General features: G+C 33.6%; 1 protein-coding gene across 12 annotated transcripts in view; it reads left to right on the forward strand.

Annotated features, from left to right (window-relative positions):
- Nucleotides 1-21,060, forward strand: part of Swt1 (SWT1 RNA endoribonuclease homolog) — an 84,865-nt gene that overhangs the window by 36,134 nt on the left and 27,671 nt on the right. For 10 of the 12 annotated variants that reach the window (XM_040278415.2, XM_078022472.1, XM_078022471.1 and 7 more), the window contains 5 exons: nt 258-421; nt 1,797-1,935; nt 6,762-6,910; nt 12,907-13,094; nt 14,788-14,919. In XM_040278415.2, coding sequence (XP_040134349.1) covers nt 258-421; nt 1,797-1,935; nt 6,762-6,910; nt 12,907-13,094; nt 14,788-14,919 — 772 coding nt within the window. Of the gene's footprint in view, nt 1-257; nt 422-1,796; nt 1,936-6,761; nt 6,911-9,844; nt 9,950-12,906; nt 13,095-14,787; nt 14,920-21,060 lie in introns of those variants that run through there. The other 2 variants (XM_078022475.1, XM_021722554.3) reach the window with 2 other exon arrangements.

Here is a 21,060-nt window from a genome sequence, read left to right on the forward strand (position 1 = left end):
CATTTTTTTTTACATTTCCATTGGAGTAAAAATATTTAGTTCCCTTTTTTAAAAAGATAAAACATTGGCCAAAATAGTATATTTATGTTGCATCTAAAATGACTATAGTAGAAATGCATGTTTCTAAGTTAAGTATTTCTGGGTAATTCAAATACTAATTACATATGAATTGTTTATTATTTATGACCAAATACTACTTATTTATAATATTTACTTTTAGTGCCCTCAGTAAAGCTTGTTAACTATTTGTTTTAAAGAAGCAACACCAGTAGAAGAGAGGTCTGATGAAAAGTCTGAAAATTCAGGACTGTCCATTCGACTTGAACGCATAATATCTGATCTTGAAAAATCTCTTGGAACAGCTTTATCTTCAATATTAGAAACAGAAATGAAAATTGCTTTTGGAAACCTTTGGATGGAGGTGATTAGTTCAACTTTATTAATTGAAAATTTCTTTTTTTATTATTGAAGATTTGTTATTTTAAGAGATAACTATATCACATCAATCTTTTTCTCCATGCTTTGGAAAAAACTTTGATGGTTAAATGATATATGTCTTAAGGTTTGGGAATACATATTATTATTTCTTTTTATCAGTCAACATGTATTTATGGCACATATATTGTGTGTCAGACACACTGCCCCATGGAGCTTAAATTGAATCCAGAATAACTTTACTCTTTAATTTCTTTTGAATCAGAGTGTCTGATGTAAGGAATCATGTCAGATATTTTTCATTAAAAAAGAGTATTTTTGGCTTATGCCATGTAAACATGAATATCAAAGTACAAATTTATCTCATTAAGACATTTTGAATTTTCTTCCTTTTTTTTTTTTTTTTTTTTTTTGTGTGTGTGTGGTGCTGGAGATTGAACCCGTGGCCTTGTGCATGAGAGGCAAGCACTCTACCAACTGAGCTATCTATATCAGCAGCCTTAAATTTTCTTTAGGTTAATATTTTTCCTTCAATTCAACAAAACACCTAATTTAGCAATTGTGATCAGTTTAATCTTTGTTTGATTTTCACATTTATAGCTACCAGAAACATTATAGCCCATTAATTGTAGCTTGCATCTTGATCCAGCTTTTCAGTGAAATTCTAATATCTTCCATTCTGATATCTTTGCTACTTTATTACATTATCAAATGGTGAACCAAGAGGATGAAGAAGATTCTAGGAGTGTTGATTTAAGTTGGATATTTCATCGTAGAAATATGAATGACTTAAGGAGCTGTGACTTCTTTTTTTTCTTTTTGTAGTTGTAGATGGACAGCATGCCTTTATATAAACTGTTTATTTTTATGTGGTGCTAAGGATCAAACTCAGTGCCTCACACATGCCAGGCAAGTGCTCTGCCACTGAGCTACAGCCCCAGCACCACAGCTGTGCCTTCTAAATGATCAGTTATTCTCTTTGACATCTTTTTTCTACATAAAATTTTTCCCCCAGTTCTATGAAACAATTAGATTGATTTCTTCATTGAAATGATTATATTGAAAAGTAGATTGAGGGATCTTAACTGATTAAAACTATGTTTCCTCTCTGATTGGAACTAGGCTTTCCTTTTGTATTCATGATTCCAGAGACCACAAATATTAATAGTAATATGAGTTAAATAGTGTAATGGAATTATTTTAAGATGATTAGTTTTAAATAAAATATCTTTTAATTTAAAAGGAATTCAACTAACTGTATTTTCCCCTAAAGTATATGTAGGAATTCCTAAATAGATGTATTTGAATAATTGGAATAATCAATAAATTCATAGATGTTAATCTTCTTAAATACTTTTTAGATGCTGTACTTGAAACCACCATGGACTCTAATACACTTATTACAGTGCTTTAAAAAACATTGGTTGGCTGTGTTTGGATTAGTTATGAAAAAGAACTTGCTTTTAACTGTTGAGAGTCTATATGAAAATCTCTGTAGAGGTATGGATCTTTTTTTTCCAATATTATATTAAAGTATTAATTCAAATCAGCAGATATATTCCATGAGATGTAAAGATGAATTAAAGAAGTTTGTGGATTAGCTCCTAAAAGAGTTCACTCTTAATTTCTTTATTTTTGGTACTGGGGCACTTTACCACTGAGCTATATCCCTGTTCTTTTGATTTTTTTTATTTTGAGAGAGGGTTTTGTTAAAGTTATTGAGGGTCTCACTAAGTTGCTGAGGCTGGCCTTAAACTTCGGATCCTTTTGCTTCAGCCTTCTGAGTAGCTAGATGCTTTAGACAGCTTTCCATTGCTCTGACTAAAACACTCGATAAGAACAATCGAGAGGAGGAAAAGTTTATTTTGGCTTATTATTTCAGGGGTTCAGTTCATGGTCAGTAGAGTCCATAGCTCTGGGTCTAAGGTGAGCCGAACATCATTCATTGAGCGAAGGTCAAGAAGGAGGAAAATAGCTCAGGACATGACATGCAGGAAGCAGAGAAAGAGCTCTGCTCACCTGGGACAAAATATACCCCAAAGGCACACCCTCAGTAACCTATCTCCACCAGCCATACCCTACCTATCTACAGTTACCACCCAGTTAGTCCCTGTCAGTGATTTAATTCACTGATATTGTCACAAATAATAATCTAATTACTTCACCTGTGAGCATTGTTGCATTGTCTCACACATGAGCTTTTGCCACACATCACATATCCGAAAAAACACTGGGATTACAGGTGTATTCTACCACATTCATGGCTGTATTTCTTTTTTTTTTTTTTTTTTAATTTTTTAATATTTATTTTTTAGTGTTTTGGCAGACACAACATCTTTGTTTGTATGTGGTGCTGAGGATTGAACCCGGGCCGCATGCATGCCAGGCAAGCGCGATACCGCTTGAGCCACATCCCCAGCCCTGTATTTCTAATTTCTAAAGGGAGTTTGCAGCATTGTTGATGTTCTTGGATATTGTGAAAATATAATATTTTTTTGTACTGGGAATTGAACCCATGGCCTCCTGCATAGTATGCAAGCTCTGTACTACTGAACTACATCTCCAGCCTGTGAATGTATGATTTTTAATGGTGTTCAGTTTGAAAGCTTTTAAAACTGTATTTATAGTCTATTCAGTTATACAAGTATAATTAATTATGGTTTTTTTTTTTTCATTTCTCACCATGTTAGACACAAACTTTGAACCCATTCTTGTATTGTATGTATCAAGAATCTAAACCATATGAAGAAGGAATAGGAAATCTTTAGTTTTGGAGTATAGCAAATTTTAGAACTGGAAGAGATGACAGTGAATCACTGAGTTGGTGGTTTTTAAACCTTGCTAAATAGAACTTTTGATTTCTAGGCATACTTCTGCTGCCACCTGTAGGTAGGGGGTGGCAAGAAAGGTGAGGGGAGCCTAGTAGGTAGGTGCTGCATTTGAACTTTAACCCCAGCATTAGCCAGGGAAGCCTTTTTTTGTTGTTTTCTAAATCTGTTCATTTCCATGTAGCAGTTGAAAAAGAGATTTTCTGTTGTGAAGAAAAAAATATGAAAAGTGCTGATCTAATTTTATTAAAGCTTACGTTTTATGATCAAGGAAATTAGCTGAGATGGGAAAGTAACTTGTCCAAAGCCAAAGAGCTAGATTTGTCTTTCTATACCTTTAAAAGGTAAAGTATGATTATTATTACAGGTTCAGATGGTTCTTAGCTTTTTTTTTCTTAAAGAGAGAGAGAGAGAGAGAATTTTTTAATATTTATTTTTTAGTTCTCAGCGGACACAACATCTTTATTTGAATGTGGTGCTGAGGATCGAACCCAGGCTGCACGCATGCCAGGCGAGAGCGCTACCGCTTGAGCCACATCCCCAGCCCCCAAGTTCTTAACTTTTTTGAAACTCCTCACATGATCTGTTCTGTTTATTGTTTTATGTATTAGTTATATTCAGTCTACTTCTAAAAACCAACTGTGGTGTCTTATAATAACTTGACTACAAGAGGACTATTAAGTTAGGCTTAAAAGCACAAAAAACAGCCAGGCATGGTAGTTCATGCTGGTAATCTCAGCAGCTTAGAAGGCTGAGGCAGGATCGTGAGTTCAAAGCCAACCTCAGCAACAGCAAGGCACTAAGCAACTCAGTTTATTTATTTATCTAAATAAAATACAAAATATGGCTGGGGATGTGGCTCAGTGGTCTAGTGCCCATAAGTTCAATCCCTTCTACCATAAAAAGAAAAAAAAAAGCACAAAAACCATGTAATGAAGAATAAGATTAATTTACCATATTTACTAAAGAAATATGCACAATTATTAGAACATTTTGGCATATATTTTTAACAATAAGCTTCATAGAGGCTATGATACCCGCTCCTCACAAAAAAGGCATATTCTGGGTAGTTATACCTCTTTCTCTGTCTCTCCTCTCTAGTGTAAGCTCTTTGAAAGCATTTTATAGTGTTCAAAATTCCTTCTACGATATTTAAAACACCTGATGTATCTTATCCATGGTAGCTGTTGAATGAATATCTGCTGTTAGATGTTACCAATTTTTTAACAAAAGACTTTTATGGCATTTCCTTTAAGTATAGATGTTATATTTTAGGGCTATTATTTTATAAGGGACATGGAACAACCTTAGTTGGACATGTCTTCAGAGCAGTTTTGCTAAACGTGTGGGAACATTTTTCATATAGGGATATAATTTAGTCTTTTAAAAGGGAGTAAAGTGTGCATTTTATAGAAGGGTTAGTTTTAAAAATGGGTATCTACTTGCTATCTTCCATTTTCTAGGGGTGGGCCTTGTTCTGCTCTTTCATGCACCTGAGAGATGATGGGTAACAGCTCTAAATAGTAATAGGGAAGGAAGTGAAAAGGAAGGGACTACCTTCTGCTTAAAAATTATTTTTGCATTCATTGTGTGCATAGTTTATTGGTCCTTGATCTAGAAGAATCTGAAGCCTATTTTTAGTGACTTTTGAAGAATACATAGTGGGATTATAAAAATACTTCCTATTTTAAGATAACTTGTAATTAAACAAAATTATAAACTGAGGATTTTTTTTTCTCTCTTTTAGTAGTATCTTTAGCTGTTGAATTACATAGATGTGTCTAAAATTTTGTGGAAAGTGACTAATAATTTTTATCAGCTTTGTTATCCAGATTAACTTTACTCTGAATAATTATTGACCCATGTAAGTTTTGATTTTTATATTCTATCTTTGTTCTCAATTTATCATTGTTATTCCTTTTTCCCCATAATCTTTGTAAACAAATTTTGTAAGATAGGAATTATTAATTCAAGGACTTAAGCTCTACTAAACATGGACTACATTGGAGAAGCACCCTTAAAAGAATCTGGGTGCAGTGGCGCACACTTATAATCCCATGGGTTAGGAGGCCGAGGCAAGAGGATCTCAAGTTTAATTCTGTCCCAAAATAAAAAATAAAAGGAGCTGGAGATGTAGCTCAGTGGTAGAGTGCTCCTATTTTCAATCTCTAGTACTAGACACACATACACACACATGAAAAGGGAGGATAAAAAGCTATGCCCAAATATGTCTTTCTCAGGATGGGGTTGTGGCTCAGTGGTAGAACTCTCGCCTAGCACATGTGAGGTACTGGGTTTGATCTTCAGCACCACATTAAAAATAATAATAATAATAAAATAAAGTTATTAAAAAATGTACTTTTAAAACTTAATTTGATTTTTCATAATTTCAAAAGCAAGTTCTTCTTGTGTAAGTAATAAAGAGGAATATTTTTAACTCCTAATGCCAATGAAAAATCATGTTGTGACTATCAAATTGTGAACATTAAAACAAAAACAAAACAAACACATTGTAGCATGGTTATTTTGCTTTTGAAAACTGTTAGATTGTATTATGCCTTAATAATGGAAAAATTTTCTGTTTTTTGAGTTTTGTGACAATAGCAATTTACTTAATTTTATTGTTCATAACTTTATTTTTAATTTTCATTCGTGACTGTACTAGGGACTGAATGCAGAGGCAGTCTACCACTGAGCTACATCCCCACACTTCTTTATTTATTTTAAGAGAGGTTCGTGCTAAGTTGCTAAGGCTGGCCTCCAACTTGTGGTCTTTCTGCCTCAGCCTCTTGAGTTGCTGGGATTGCAAGTATGTACCATCATGTTGGCTAGTTTGAGAGTTAATGTAAGCAGTTGTAACTCCTTAAAAGAAAATTGTTGTACTTTAAATTACTATTTGTGGACTACTTTACTTTAATTTACAGGAAAAAAAAACTGTTTGCTTTTTTTGCTTCTCACTGATATCCAAATTTTTATTTTCTGCTGATATTTTGGTGTACCCACCAAAATATAACACATTTTCAATACATTTAGTATGAAGTTTTTTATTTTGAAGGTAAATCACTACATAATTAATTGATCATGACAGGGACCACATGTAATTTACATGTTTGCCATTAAGATGGGACTCCCCTTTTGCCTTCATAATAATTTGAATGTGAAATGGCTTCATTTTTGAAAATCTGTGGTTTGACTTGTTCGGTGATTGTTTCTTTTCTCTGAAAATGTAATGTTCTTTTATTTGACTTTGACTTTGAAGTTGGACCATGTTGAGGGAACTCCTGGAATCTGAATACAGAACACCAGTCAACTTGAAGGACTTTGTGTATAAATATTTAATTGTTGCTTTTTATATAAGAGGGATGGATTAGGAGTGGTATATAGATATAAATGTATACTCTTCTTAAATTTCAAAGTAGTATTAGCATAATGTCCAGAGTCATTTTGTGTTGTATACTCACTCTTACATGATTTTCTTTCTTAAATTTCTCTTACCAGCTAATAAGGCAGTGGATTTTACAACAGTGAAATTCTTGCTTCAGGATTCTAAAAGTTTGTTACAGGCTTTCAGTACAAGGTCAAATTATGATGGTATTCTTCCACAGGCCTTTGCTGAAGTGAACAAACTGCTCCAAACATGTACAGAGGTAAGATAGCTTTGGAATGCCATTTAAAGTAGCTGGTAATGTGTTCTAAAAATGTGTTTAGCAGACAACAGTAGTTACAGGATAATTTAATTCTAACTAAGGCTGACATACTAAAGCCATTAAGTAAATATTAAGTAAATTGAATTGGGTATAAGTATATCATTAGTTTTGAAATGCACATCCTTTTATGGAAGAAGTGTCACATGTCACATCAGTTGCTGGTATTTTATATTAACTCATTTATGGATAGAAGAAAGCTATTGCGTTATTTATTTCCAGTGCCCTAAGCCAGTGAATCTCACATGCATTAAAAACCAATAGGGCTGGGGATGTGGCTCAAGTGGTAGCGCGCTCGCCTGACATGCACGGGGCGCTGGGTTCGATCCTCAGCACCACATAAAATAAAATAAAGATGTTGTGTCCACCAAAAAGTTGAAAAATAAATATTAAAAAAAAAAACCAATAGGAGATGTTTTTGAACATGCAGATGCTAAGAATCTATTAAGTTTTATACCGTAAGGTTTTGCCAGTGATGTCCTATTCTTTTTTTATTTTTTATTTAGAAATGATTGCAAAATTAAGAAAAAGTTGCAAGTGTGGTACAAAAATATTCCTGTATAAATTATTTAGCCTGAGTCCCCAAATGTTAACATTTTATTACATTTGCTCTATCAATCTACATATCTACCCATATGGTTTCTCCAAGCTGTATTATATTGATCATTTGTTGAAGATGTGATGCCCCTTTACCTTGAAATATTTCTATGTGCAGTTACTTAAAAAAAAAAAAAAAAGAATCTTATGTGTTACAGGCTAATAAATCAGGAAATTAACATTGATAAATACAGTTGTCTAATCTGCAGACCTTATTCAAACTTCACCAATTAACCTATGAATTTGTGTGTGTGTCTTTTTCTGGGGATTAAACTCAGGACCTCATACATGTCAGGCAAGTGCTATATTACTCAGCCACATGAATTTTTTTAAACAAGTGATTTTTTTTTAAACATGTGATTCTTTTGCAGTTACCCTCATACTGATACCATTTTATGATATTTAAACTTAACTATGTAAGTTTTGTCCCAAGTAATACCTTATTTCTTTAGTCTTCTAATTTCAAATTAGAAAAGCCAGGGAGTTATTATGTGTCAGAAACAGCTTAAAAAACCCCAGTGTCATAACTACTAGGGGATATATTAATGGAACTTTTATCTACTATATATTATAGAATATGTATATATTAAAATGTAATATCTATGTACTTAACATGTAATATATATATTCTATAAGAATAATATATTACCTTTTATACTTATATATTATGTAGCTTATAAGTTGAACTTTATATTACATAAAATATATACGAAATATCATGTTCTCCTTTTTCACTGCAGAACTGAATTAGGTGGGTTTATCTCACTTATTTTTTTTCTTTTTTTGGGGGGGGGGTACCAGGGATTAAACTAGAGGCACTCAACCACTGAGCCACATCCCCAGCCCTATTTTGTATTTTATTTAGAGACAGGGTCTCACTGAGTTGCTTAGCACCTCCCAATTGACAAAGCTGGCTTTGAACTCGTGATCCTCCTGTCTCAGCCTCCGGAGCCACTGGGATTATAGGCGTGCGCCGCCAGTTCTGGCTATCTCATTGATTTTTCATGGTCAGGTAGGCCCACTACCTATGAAGTAATTGTAGGATTAGATGACTCTAATCTTAGTTGCTGAGAAAAAAGAATTTACTTGCTATTTAATAAAATATCTCAAAGAGTAAAAGAAGCATCTTTTTAAAAATACATATTAACTAATAGGAAATATGTGAACATTTTTGAGGAAAGAATTAAGGGACAAATTAAGAGATGCATCAGATTTGATAAATTTTTAGTAATGTCTCAGTAACTTCAGAAACAGTAGATTACTTCCAAAGATAGAATAGCTCAATATAATAATGATTAAAAAAAAAATTCCACCTCCTAATTTATCAAGTGTAAAAATTTTTTTAAATCGTCTTTTTGTTTAATATAATGAAAACATTGGTAGTTTTTTTATTTTTTTATTTTTTTATGGCTTGCTTGACTTTTTAAACCATTGGGGAAGAACAGACTTGGGAATTTAAGGGGTCACATCTTGATTGTTGTACTTGGATTGTATCAGGAAAGATATCTCTTCCCATCACAAAATTCAGTCCTAAATCATATTTTTAGTGAAACAAATGCAGTGATACTAAGAAGCTTAGTTTTTTTAAAAAATATTTTTCAGTTGTAAATGTGTGATCACACATGCAAGGCAAGTGCTTTACCACTGAGCTACAGCCCCAGCCCCTTAGATGGTTTTGAATTAGAGAATAAAAAAAAAATATTAGGGTTGATTGAGATGAAAATAATGTTCTCAAAGTTTCAAACTCTTATCAGTTGGAAGCCTGGAGAATGGGAAGTACCATCAAAATGTGATATTAAAATTTATTGTCAGTTATCTAATAATTGCATGCCTGCTGTCTATAAGTTGCCCAGTGGATATGTAAAACTATTGAATTGTTGTACCATAAGTTATTCATTCTTGAATTTTTAGTTTCTACATTAGCAAAATTCATGAAGGTGATTAGTGAAGAATCTAGGTGACACCCTCATTATTTCCTTTCTTAAACACTTGACATTAGTGCAATTGCTTGAAACCGTTTGTTGTTTCCAGGATTAGAGCTTTAAAGTGTTGTTCCTATAGCTTGGCCTGGTGGTGCATGCCTTTAATCTTAATGACTGTAGAGCTTAAGGTAGGAGGATCACATACTAGAGGCCAGCCTCAGCAATTTAGCAAGATCTTGTCTCAAAATAAAATATTTTTTTTTTTAAAAGAGAGAGTGAGGAGAGAGAGAGAGAGAGAGAGAGAGAGAGAGAGAGAGAGAGAGAGAGAGAGAGAGAATTTTAATATTTTATTTTTTAGTTTTTGGCGGACACAACATCTTTGTTTATATGTGGTGCTGAGGATCGAACCCGGGCCGCACGCATGCCAGGTGAGCGTGCTACCGCTTGAGCCACATCCCCATCCCTCAAAATAAAATATTAAAAGAGCTGAGGATATAGCTCAGTGATGAAGCGTCCCTGGGTTCAGTCCTCAGTACCAAAAAGTAAAGTGTTGTTTCTTTATTTTCATGTCAGAAAGAATTCACTATCTAAGTAAGCCCAGGAACATTGTGACTTAGCTTATTTAAAATTCACGTTCAGGCTGAGCATAAAGGTGTATGCCTGAAACCACAATGGCTTGGGAGGCTGAGGCAGGAGGATTGTAATTCAAGGTCAGCCTCAACAAACTTAGTGAGGTCTAAGCAATTTAGCGAGAACTTATCTCTATATCAAAAAAATAAAAAAGGTTCAATTCCTGGCCCCTCCCCTCAAAAAAAGAAAATATGTGTTCGGTAGGAGTTGTTTTGTAGGATGCATCAGATGTGTTAAATTTTTAGTCATGTCTCAGTAACTTCAGCAACAGTAGAATACTTCCAAAGATAGGATAGCTCAATATAGTAATGGTTAAAAAAAAAAAAAGAGAATTCCACCTTCTAATTCATCAAGTGTAGAAAATTTTTTTAAAAAATAGAAATATTTATATTTGTTTGCTTGAAAGGCTTCTGAGAAACTTAATAGTTTAATGGATTAACATCATTTCCAGATTTTTATGTAAATGAAGTGAAACTAGGAAAAGGATATGCACATACTCGTGCACACACATTTATTCTACAAGTCTCTTACCACCAAAAAAATAATACTTATTTTATCAGCCTTTGAAATCTTCCTTTTTTCAACATGGAAACTTAACCTTGGAAAGTAGAGTAATTTTATTGAAGTTCATAAAGCAGGTTATAGTAGAATAGAAATCAAAAACCAATTTTTAAACTCTTAGATAAAAATTTTTTCTCATTCTCTTGGCTTTTTAAAAAAATTTTTCTCCTCTCCTCCCCTCGCTGAGAATTGAATCCAGGGCCCCTTGTCATTGGCCATGCTATTTGCTGTGCTGTCTCCTTTCTGAAACCTCTCTATTTACCTTGGCTTCTGTTGCTATTGTATATATGTGATTCCTCCCGTATTTATGCTTGCTAGTTCTCATTTTTCCCCTTCATTTTTCCTATTGATTACCTTCTTTTTTTGAAAAATTATATCTCAATAATTTCATCTACTTCTGAGTCTTCATGAGAATGATTCTCAACTATGTTTTAATTCTCAGATCATATATAATTATCTGCTAGACATCTTTTATTTTCTGTTGTTGTTTTGTTTTGTGGTGCTGGGGATTAAACCCAGGGCCCTATGCATGTTAGGCAAATGCTCTACTGTTGAGCAATATACCCAGCCTCAAGCAGATACTCTTCTTCTCCTTTTTTTTTTTAAAAATTTTTAACAAATACACTTTTTAGTTGCAGATGGACATAATATCTTTATTTTATTTATTTTTATGTGGTTTTGAAGCTCTAACCCAGTACCTCACACATGCCAGGCAAGTGCTTTACCACTGAGCCCCAGCCCCAGCCCCACCAGATACTCTTCTTGATTTTACTATAGGAGCCCACCTAGTTTGGAAACATGAACAAATAAATTAAACGATTTCTTGCTTTCCCATTATAATATATGGTATGTTCATTATATTTCCCCTTATCAGCAGTGCATAGTTTAATGTGCTATTTAAAACTGCAATGAATGAGGCACATTAAAGTAGCATTTCTATCAGTTGCATCATATGCATCTTAGATGTGTTGCTTGAAAGTACTTTTGTTTGAATTTTACATTGAATAAAACTATTATTACATTCTTTCAGAGAAGTATTTAAGAAGGTTCCGGGCTGAGGTTGTGGTTCAGCGGTAGAGCACTCGCTTAGCATGTTCGAGGCCCTGGGTTCAATCCTCAGCACCGTATAAAATAAATGAATAAATAAGTAAAATAAAGATGATATTGTATCCAATTAAAAAAATAAATATTAAAAAAAGAAGCTTCCACCTACTGAAAGTGCATATGTGCACGCATGCACACTTTTCTAAATGTATGGCCATCCTAAATTTCTATTATTAATACTATTATTCTTTTAAACATGTAGGTTAAAAAAAAAATCTTAGGGTCTCCCTCACTCCCTGAATCTAGCTTTTGGCCTAATCTTTTAAAATATTTCTTGCACATATATAGTTTTTCCATTCTACTGCCTATACATAATTGAAATTACCAGAACTTTTCTCTTGAATCATTCTGTAGTGTCCTAACTAATATTCTTTTTTTTTTTTTTTTGTACTGGGAATTGAATCCAGGGATTCCTAGCCACATCCCCCATCCCTTTTTTATAGTTTATTTAGAGACAGTGTCTTGCTGAGTTGCTCAGGTCCTCGCTAAGTTACTAAGGTTGGCTTTGAATTTGGGATCCTCTTGCCTCAGTCTTCCAAGCCATTGATATACAGGCGTTCATCACCATACCTGGCCTAATCAGTATTCTTGTCTACATCTTCTTTGTTCAGTGTGTATTACAGTGCAGCTCTGAGTATATCACTGCCAATTTTAGAAACATTTAGTGGTGGTTCACCATTCCTCAGAGGTAGATGACATCTTAATTTTTGTTTTACAGTCCTTTGCAGCTTTTTCTAGTTCTCCCCCTCCAACCCCTATTTCGTGATTGTAAGGTGCTTGGAGCTTGATTCCACCTATTTATTTTTGTGTCCTTTATCTAGTTCAATAGCATGTGTAAAAGTATTGAAACAGCATTCTTAAACTGACATTAGAATGTTAGCTAAAAAAGAGCACCATGATAAATACAATAGTAATATCCTTTAAAAGGAAAAGGAAAATTTGCTTTCTAGCTTTGATACATTTCTGGGAACATTCTGTACATAATAAAAGAAAAAGAATAGCCAGCATTTTCCAGAAAGCTAGTACGTTTGTAAGCACAATTGTCATTCTGTTTTGTTTTGTTTTGTTTTTTTTCCTTTACTAGTGAAGGACTAGCTACATTTTATGAAATTCTTATTTCCCCAGGTCAAAACAAAACAGTCGCTAAATTCTTCAGAAAATGCAGTGAGTAAAAAACAGGAAGATAGTTCTTCGATGAAGTCTCATAACCAAGAAATCACTGTTTTCTCCAGTTCTCCTCTTCCCCAACCCAATAGGCATCAAGAAATATGGTCTATCCTAGAGAATCTTTGGATTACAATATATCAAAACAGGTACTAAATTTCCAAGAATTTTTAAATTCTAGATTTGTAAACTTGCTTTTTCTAGATTTTTCAATTATTATTATTATTCATTGAATAGTTAGAATTTGGGTTTTGAGTTTAATGTACTAGATTGCCTTTTGTCAAATAGATTTGTTACAAATAGTGAACTTGGGGCTGGGGTTGTGGCTTAGCAGTAGAGCGCTCCCCCTTGTACGTGCGAGACCCTGGGTTTGATCCTCAGCACCACATACAAATAAATGAATAAAATAAAGGTATAAAAAAAGAAAAAAATCTTAAAAAAAAAAAAAACAAATAGCGAACTTCAGTGGGATATGTTATCAGTATTACCTAAAGACTTTAAAATGTGTGTGTGTGTTTGTGTGTTGTGTGTATGTTAAAGTTTTTTTAAAAAATAGAGGAACAATTTATTTAAAAAAAAAAAAACACTAGGTGAGTCAGATCTAAAACCTTGATGAGAAGCATAGCTTTATGTGTGTGTGTGTCTGTGTTGTATGAATGTCAAAACTAGTGAAGACTCACCTAGATTGGCTAAACAAGTAAATTTAAAAGTAAAATAAAATAGTGAATTTTATGTTGTGTGTATTTTACCATAGTTTTATACTTTGGAAAGCACTGTAAAGTAGGGGAGAAAATTACCTTTAATGCTACTACCTAAAGGCTATCATAGTTAACCTTGTTAATATATTGGTTTTAGGCACATTAATTTCTTTTGGGCTTCCATAGCAAATTACCACTAAGTGAGTGACTTAGTATAACAGAAATTTATTTGCTCACAGTTCTGGATACTGATATTGAAAATCCAAGTATCTGGCTGAGTTAATTCTGGAAGTTCTGAGGAGAATCTATTCTATTCATTTCTCCAGTCTTCTAGTGTTTGGCAGGAGTGCTTGCCTTGTAGATGTTTCACTCCATTCTCTGTCTTTGTTTTTACAGAGGGTTAGGGCCAGCCTACTCTAATCTAGCCTTCACTTTAAATTAACTAATTATATCTGTAAAGACCTTATTTCAAATAAAGTCACATTCTGAAGTTCTAGGTAAATAGGAATTTTGGGAGGACACCATTGTAATCCAGTATACCCTGTTTGTTTTAATCTTTTTCAAAACAGTTGTTATATTATTTAAGTAAGTTTTCTGTATTTTTATTTTTCTATTTCATACAAATGAGCAGAGCAACATCTTAGTAGTTTGGTATTTCATCAAGTGGTTGATTCACTATTTGCTTAACACTTTTTATAATGATAATGTTGGACATTTAGGGTATTACTAATGTTGGCTAATTGTGAATAACTATGATAAATTTCTAGAAATGAAGTTAACTAGGACAAACTGCCAGTTTCAACAGATATGTAATCTGATATCTATTTTCTTCATCCTTATGTTCTTAGTGACTTAATGGAGGTTGATAATATTCCTGCTTCTTGTATTTTGTGATCTCTTAGAATGAAACATTATTCACATAGTTTTTACAGTGTTACTTTAGATTAGATCTGTATAGTGTCTGACCTAGATCCCTTGCGTAAATGTCAGCCCAGATTTTCACATGTCACCATATTTTATTTCTAACAAATAATCTGAATTATGAGAAATTTATATTATTACTTTATTTTAAACACTGCAAATGGAAATTCTTGAATTACTTAAATGAATATAAATTAAGTATCTTTTTTTAAAAAAATTTTAGTACAGATGTGTTTCAAAGATTGGGCTCAAATTCAACTCTGACTACTTCAAAAATAGCATCTTTTGAGGAAGCATTTATATATCTTCAAAAGTTAATGGCAGCAGTGAAGGATATTCTTGAAGGAATTCAGAGGTAAACTATATTAATTTTATGTTTCATTTATGTATTATGTTTCTCTTTTTTCTGGTTTATCGGACTTCTTGGGTTGCTTGTATTCTTCTTCTAGCATATTTTATAAACTGATGGCTTTTAGATTCAACTTCTTCCTCCACTACAGCAAATCCCTGTTTCTGGTTTGGACCTCAGAATGTTTGCACCTTTTTCCTTCCTAGGAAAAAATGTATAAGATTGTTAGCCTCATAATGAATTTTATATTCTTTATTATATAACTATTTCTTAGTGTAGTACCAGATACCTAGTAGACAATCAATATATTAAGGTAATTGTCCTTGCACTTTTTTTGTTCCACAGATATTCTATTAATTTGATTTAAAGGAGTGCTAATCTAAGTAGACAGGAAAAATGTCAGCTTTTTGGCAGCTTCATTTGCACTTTTAAAACAAATATGTTAGTATTTTTTAATGTGGTTAATTCTTTCAATACATTTTCTCAGTATGACAAACTGAAATAGTGTGAGAAGCAACTAGTTTTCTGATGGCTGAAACCAGAAACAGTACCAAACTCTATTTTACCACATTTTTTCCTATATATACATACTTATCAGGATGTTTAATTTACAAATTAGGCACACCAAAATATTAACGATGCTAACTAGTAATAAAATAATTGTCACAATATATTGATATAAAGGGTTATGTGTAGTCTCTCTTGCACTCTGAAAATACATTATGTATTATTGTGTGTTTTTATATTTTTTAAAATTTTTAAAAGTTTTTTAGTTGTAGTTGGACACAATACCTTTATATTTATTTATTTAGTTTTATATACTGCTGAGGATAGAACCCAGTACCTCACACATGCTAGGCAAGCACTTTACCACTGAATTACAGATCCAGCCCTCATACTGTGTTTTTGGACCATAGTTGACCTTGGATAACAAACTGTGGAAAGTGAAACCATGGACAAGGGAGTACTGCTGTTGACAGCAGTCAAGAGCTGTTAGCATTTCAATAGGGATGTATGCTGTAGCAGAGAGACAAGGTTTGGCAAAAGATGAAACTGAAACAAGGTTTGAGGAAAATGTCTCACAGACCAAGGAGAGCAGTTCTACTTTTATTTATTTATTTATTTATTTATTTTTAAGTTTTTTTAGTTGTAGATGGACACAATACCTTTATTTATTTATTTTTATGTGATGCGGAGAGTCGAACCCAGTGCCTCACTAATGCTAGGCAAACACTCTACCACTGAGCCACAGCCCCGTCCTAGAGAAGTTCCTCTTTATCCTCTAGGCTAGTAATTCTCATACATTGAGAGCTCTAAATTATGTCAGGACAGAAGTGTTTCTGGTCCAAAAAGCTTTAGAAATATTGCATACTATACTACCTGCTTTGAAAATCACTATATACATGCATATTAATGGTTTCAAAGTTATGTAGGTAGATCCTTTCAATTTTATTGTTTGGTTAATTGCAGTACTGGGGATTGAACCCAGGGCTTTGCACATACTAGGCAAGTTCTCTACCTTCCCCCCTTTCAATTTTAGAATTTTTAAAACACATTGATCCTTGGGTCCCTCATCCCGGAGATTCTGATGTAATTGGTCTGAGATGTGCTGGTTAACAAGATTTTGAAAATTTCTTCAGGAGATTCTAATGTATTAACAAGGTTGAGAACCACTATCCAATATGTTATCCACTGTTTCTCAAAGTGTGGTCTCTCCTATACTTTTATTAAAAGAACCGATTCTCAAGCTCTCCCAGATGTACTGAATCAAAAACTCTAGGCATGGGAACTAGCTTCTGTGTCCTCCAGGTGATTCTGTACACACTAAAGCATTACTAGTCTAGGTGGTTTTCCGACTTGTGGCAGATTATGATTAGTTGGGAGGTTTTTGTTTTTTTTTTGTTGTTGTTTTTTATAATAGTAGTTGGGCCCTCCTTTACATGTATTAAATCTGAAACTCAAGAGTGGACTAGGCATATGCATTTCTTCCCCCCACCCCAATATTTTAGTTATAGGTGGACACAGTACTTTTATTTTATTTATTTATTTTTGTGTGGTGCTAAGAATTGAACTCACACATGATGGGCAAGTGCTCTACCACTGAGCCACAACCCCAACCTTTAGGCATAGGCATTTCTACCAACTCTCCAAGTGTTGCTGTGGAGCCAGGGTTGAGAAGGTATAGCATGTACTTACATAAACTGATATCAAAAAGAAAGAATTACATGAATTATAAGGCTGATACAATGATGTTATCCCAGGGATAAGTAACATTGGTGGTTTGGCTATTTTTTTTTTTTTTTTTTAACTTTTTAGTTATTGGCGGACACAACATCTTTGTTTGTATGTGGTGCTGAGGATCAAACCCGGGCCGCACGCATGCCAGGCGAGCACGCTACCACTTAAGCCACATCCCCAGCCCAGTTTGGCTATTTTTTAACATGTGAACTGGTATTAAAGCTGTCTTGAGCCTCAGGTTTCATCTATAAAATAGGCATGATAACATCTTCCTAGAGCATTTTAGGATTATTGTGCTTTGAAATTACATTGTTGGAATTAATAACCAAACAAGTAATTCTCATATTGTTTGTACAGGAACCTGTCAAAAATGCAAAGTTCTAGGTTTTACCCTAGACTTATTGTAATAAAAATACCTGCAAATATTTTGTACATCAGGGAAGTTGTATTTTTTTAAATATTTTTTTAGTTGTAGATGGACACAATATATTTTAATGTGGTGCTGAGGATTGAACCCAGTGTTTCACGCATGCTAAGCAAGAACTCTACTATTGAGCCACAACCCCAGCCCAGGGAAGTTGTATTTTTAACAAGGCTTCCCAGGGGTGAGCAGGGGGGGGATGAGATTTGTATGCAGGTGGTGTAGGACCACATTTATAGAAGCGTCATAACCTGTTTTCTCCAGACCTACCAGTAGGGAGTGTTGTGAATGAGAAAGTTTGCTCATCTTACTGATTCAAAAGGAAAGTACTAAAATTAGTTATTTTTTTTAACTCTTCAGACAGTAGGCATGTAAATAAAAAAATAATAGAAGTTAATAATTATTTGTCAAGTGTATAGGTGGTGCTTAAAATCTTTCAGGAAACAGAATCATTAAATCAAAATAAACACAGTTCAAAAAATTTATTTTGGCTAAATATGGATGTATTTAAAACTTGAGATTGAAAAGTACATTTAACTTTGTATTAACTGAAAATTCATTAGCATTTTTGTGCTTATTAAAATGGTATAGTTTCATTTGATTTTGAGATACATGCTCAGTGAATATATGTCAGTTGTATTTCCTTTGATCTTAAAAATAGTAGATCGTATGTAGTATTATATTGGGACTTAGTGAGAAAGCAAATTGTTAAGCAGGTCTTTCAGTTAAAAAAGTGAGTGAAAATATATTTGGTAAACTAAGAGCTTAGGATTTGTTTTAGTTTTTTTTGGTTTTGTTTTGTTTTTTTGTTTTTTTTTGGTGGGGGGCACTGTGACCAAAAGACCTGACAAGAACACTTTCAGAGGAGGAAGTTTGTTTGGCACTACAGTTTCAGAGGTCTCAGTCAACCCATTGTTTTGGGCCCAAGATGGGTCAGAACATCATGACGAAAGGGTGTGGAGGAAGAAAGCAGCTTAGGACATGGCAACCAGGAAACAAGAGAAAGCTCTGCTCACCAGGGACAAAATATAAACCCAAGAGGCACACCCCCAGTGACCTACCATTTCCAAACACAACCTACCTACCTTCAGTTACCACCCTGTTAATCCCTATCAGGGGATTAATTCACTGTTTGGGTTATAACGCTCATCATCCTTGTGTTGTCTCACTCTTGAGTTTTGGTGGACACCTCATATCCATATCCTGGCAGGGTTCCAGTTCAGATTTATCCCTTTGTATTTATCCCTTGATTTTGGGCATGTAGTTCTTCCCTTTTCATATGAGAATCCTGATGCCTTCTGTAGGGGAATGTATGAGGTGATGTATTTATATTTATAGCTATTAGTTTTATTTTTTTCTCTTAGAGCTTGTATGTTTAATTTGAAATGTTTAAATTATATTTCAGTTTAAATTAAATTATAAACATGATTGTGGTAAGATTGAAAAGCTGGGGATACAGCTCAGTTGGTAGAGTGCTTGCCTCACATGCACAAAGCCCTGGGTTCAATCCCCAACACCACAAAATAAATAAATAAATAAATAAAAGATTGAAAATACTGGTGGATCAGAGTTGTCTATATAGTTACTTATACAGTTGGGAACAGAATGCCTAATTTTATAAAGCTTAAAAAAGGGTGGGGATATTGCTGATTCCTATGCTTCCTAAAATTTTTTGGGTAGGAGAGGAAACTTAATTAGTTTAATTACAGTTGATTTAGAAATTACTTCCATTTCTTCTTTTCCTTTTACAGAGGATTAATGTACGTACTTTTGTTAATGGTTTTCTAATCTAAACACCAAAGAATATTGGGGGCAATGTAGACAGGTTTTTTTTTTCCTCTATGTAAATGAAAGTGTTTTAAGATTTATTTTTTTAGGTCTGTGCTGTCTACTACCAATTTATATTTTAGTAAACTTATGTCTGGATTGATCAAGTAACTCTTAAAACCATAGAAGCCTTTTGCTTAGTATATAAAGTTTCATTTAGAATGAAACAAAAAAATTGGAGAATTGAATCACAGATTCTAAAAATAAGGAAGGTCTATTATTTGTGCCTTTATCCAAAACATTTAATGCCTACATGTGTTTTGTGATTAAACTAGACAGCTTCATAAAATTAACAAAAGAGGTCTTTTAATCCATCTCTGAGGGGCACTACAAATATGTGCAGCTTTGTCTTGAAAGCTATTGCTCAAAGCAACAACGTTAAGTATTTTAGGTATATTTTTTTGTCCATGAAGTAAATGATGAGCTTCCTAGTTTAGAGGCTAAGGGAAGAAGGAAGTGTAAGGGTGGGAAATTGCAACCTGCCTAGGATTCTGTAATGTGTTTGTTTTACCTTTATAAGGTTGAAATTATTTAAAAAATCAGCAGTTTGAATAAAAAATAAATATACAATATGCCTAAGTTTGTTTGACAAAAATGCAGCTTTAAAAATTAAACCAATGTCATGAACTCTTAGATTTCTAACTCAGGTAGCTTTAGATGAAGTGTTTGAAATAATCTTTTCTTAGTTTCACATTTTGTATCATGCAGACTAGTGAAGAGGGAGAGGGAATTACTATTACCTAAAAATAATTTGGCACTTTTAAAAAAAAATTTTAAATTTATATATGACAGCGGAATGCATTATGATTCTTATTACACATATAGAGCACAAATTTTCATATATCTGGTTGTATACAGAATATATTCACACCAATTTGTGTTTTCATACATGTCCTTTGGATAATAATGTCCATCAATCACATTTCACCATCATTTCTAACCCTATGCCCCCTCCCTTCCCCTCCTACTCCTTTGCCCTATCTAGAGTTCATTTATTCCTCCTATGCTCCCTCTCCCTACCCTAGTCTTCTCTAATTCCATCCATTTACCTGCAAATGTCATGATTTTATTCTTTTATTGCTGAGTAATATTCCATTGTGTATATATGCCACATTTTTTAATCCATTCATCAATTGAAGGACATCAGGTTGGTTCCATGGTTTAGCTATTGTGAATTGTGATTTCATCTCACTCCAGTCAGAATGGCAGCTGTTGTGAATACTAACAACAATAAGTATTGGCAAGGATGTGGAGAAAAAGGTACAGTCATACCCTGCTGGTAGGACTGCAAATTGTTGCAGCCCAATATGGAAAGCAGTATGGAGATTTCTTGGAAAATTGGGAATGGAACCACCATTTGACTCAGCTATCCCTCTCCTCTGTCTATACCCATAGCACTTAAAAACAGCATACTACAGGGACACAGCCACATCAATGTTTATAACTTGGCACTTTTTAAAAATTCAGTTTGATACATTTTGAGGGGATAATTTTATATGAAAGCATCTCAAGTTTAGGTAACTTTTTTCTTTTTATTTTATTTGATTGTATTTAAATGTAGCAGTAAGTGGAGTACTGACTGGTACATTTGGAGAATTGACTGTTATATACATGATCATGTGTTGCATGGGCCTGATCATAGTTTTGGAAAATGAAACCTC

The sequence above is a fragment of the Ictidomys tridecemlineatus genome, chromosome 10 (assembly GCF_052094955.1).
Source record: "Ictidomys tridecemlineatus isolate mIctTri1 chromosome 10, mIctTri1.hap1, whole genome shotgun sequence".
NCBI lineage: Eukaryota > Metazoa > Chordata > Mammalia > Rodentia > Sciuridae > Ictidomys > Ictidomys tridecemlineatus.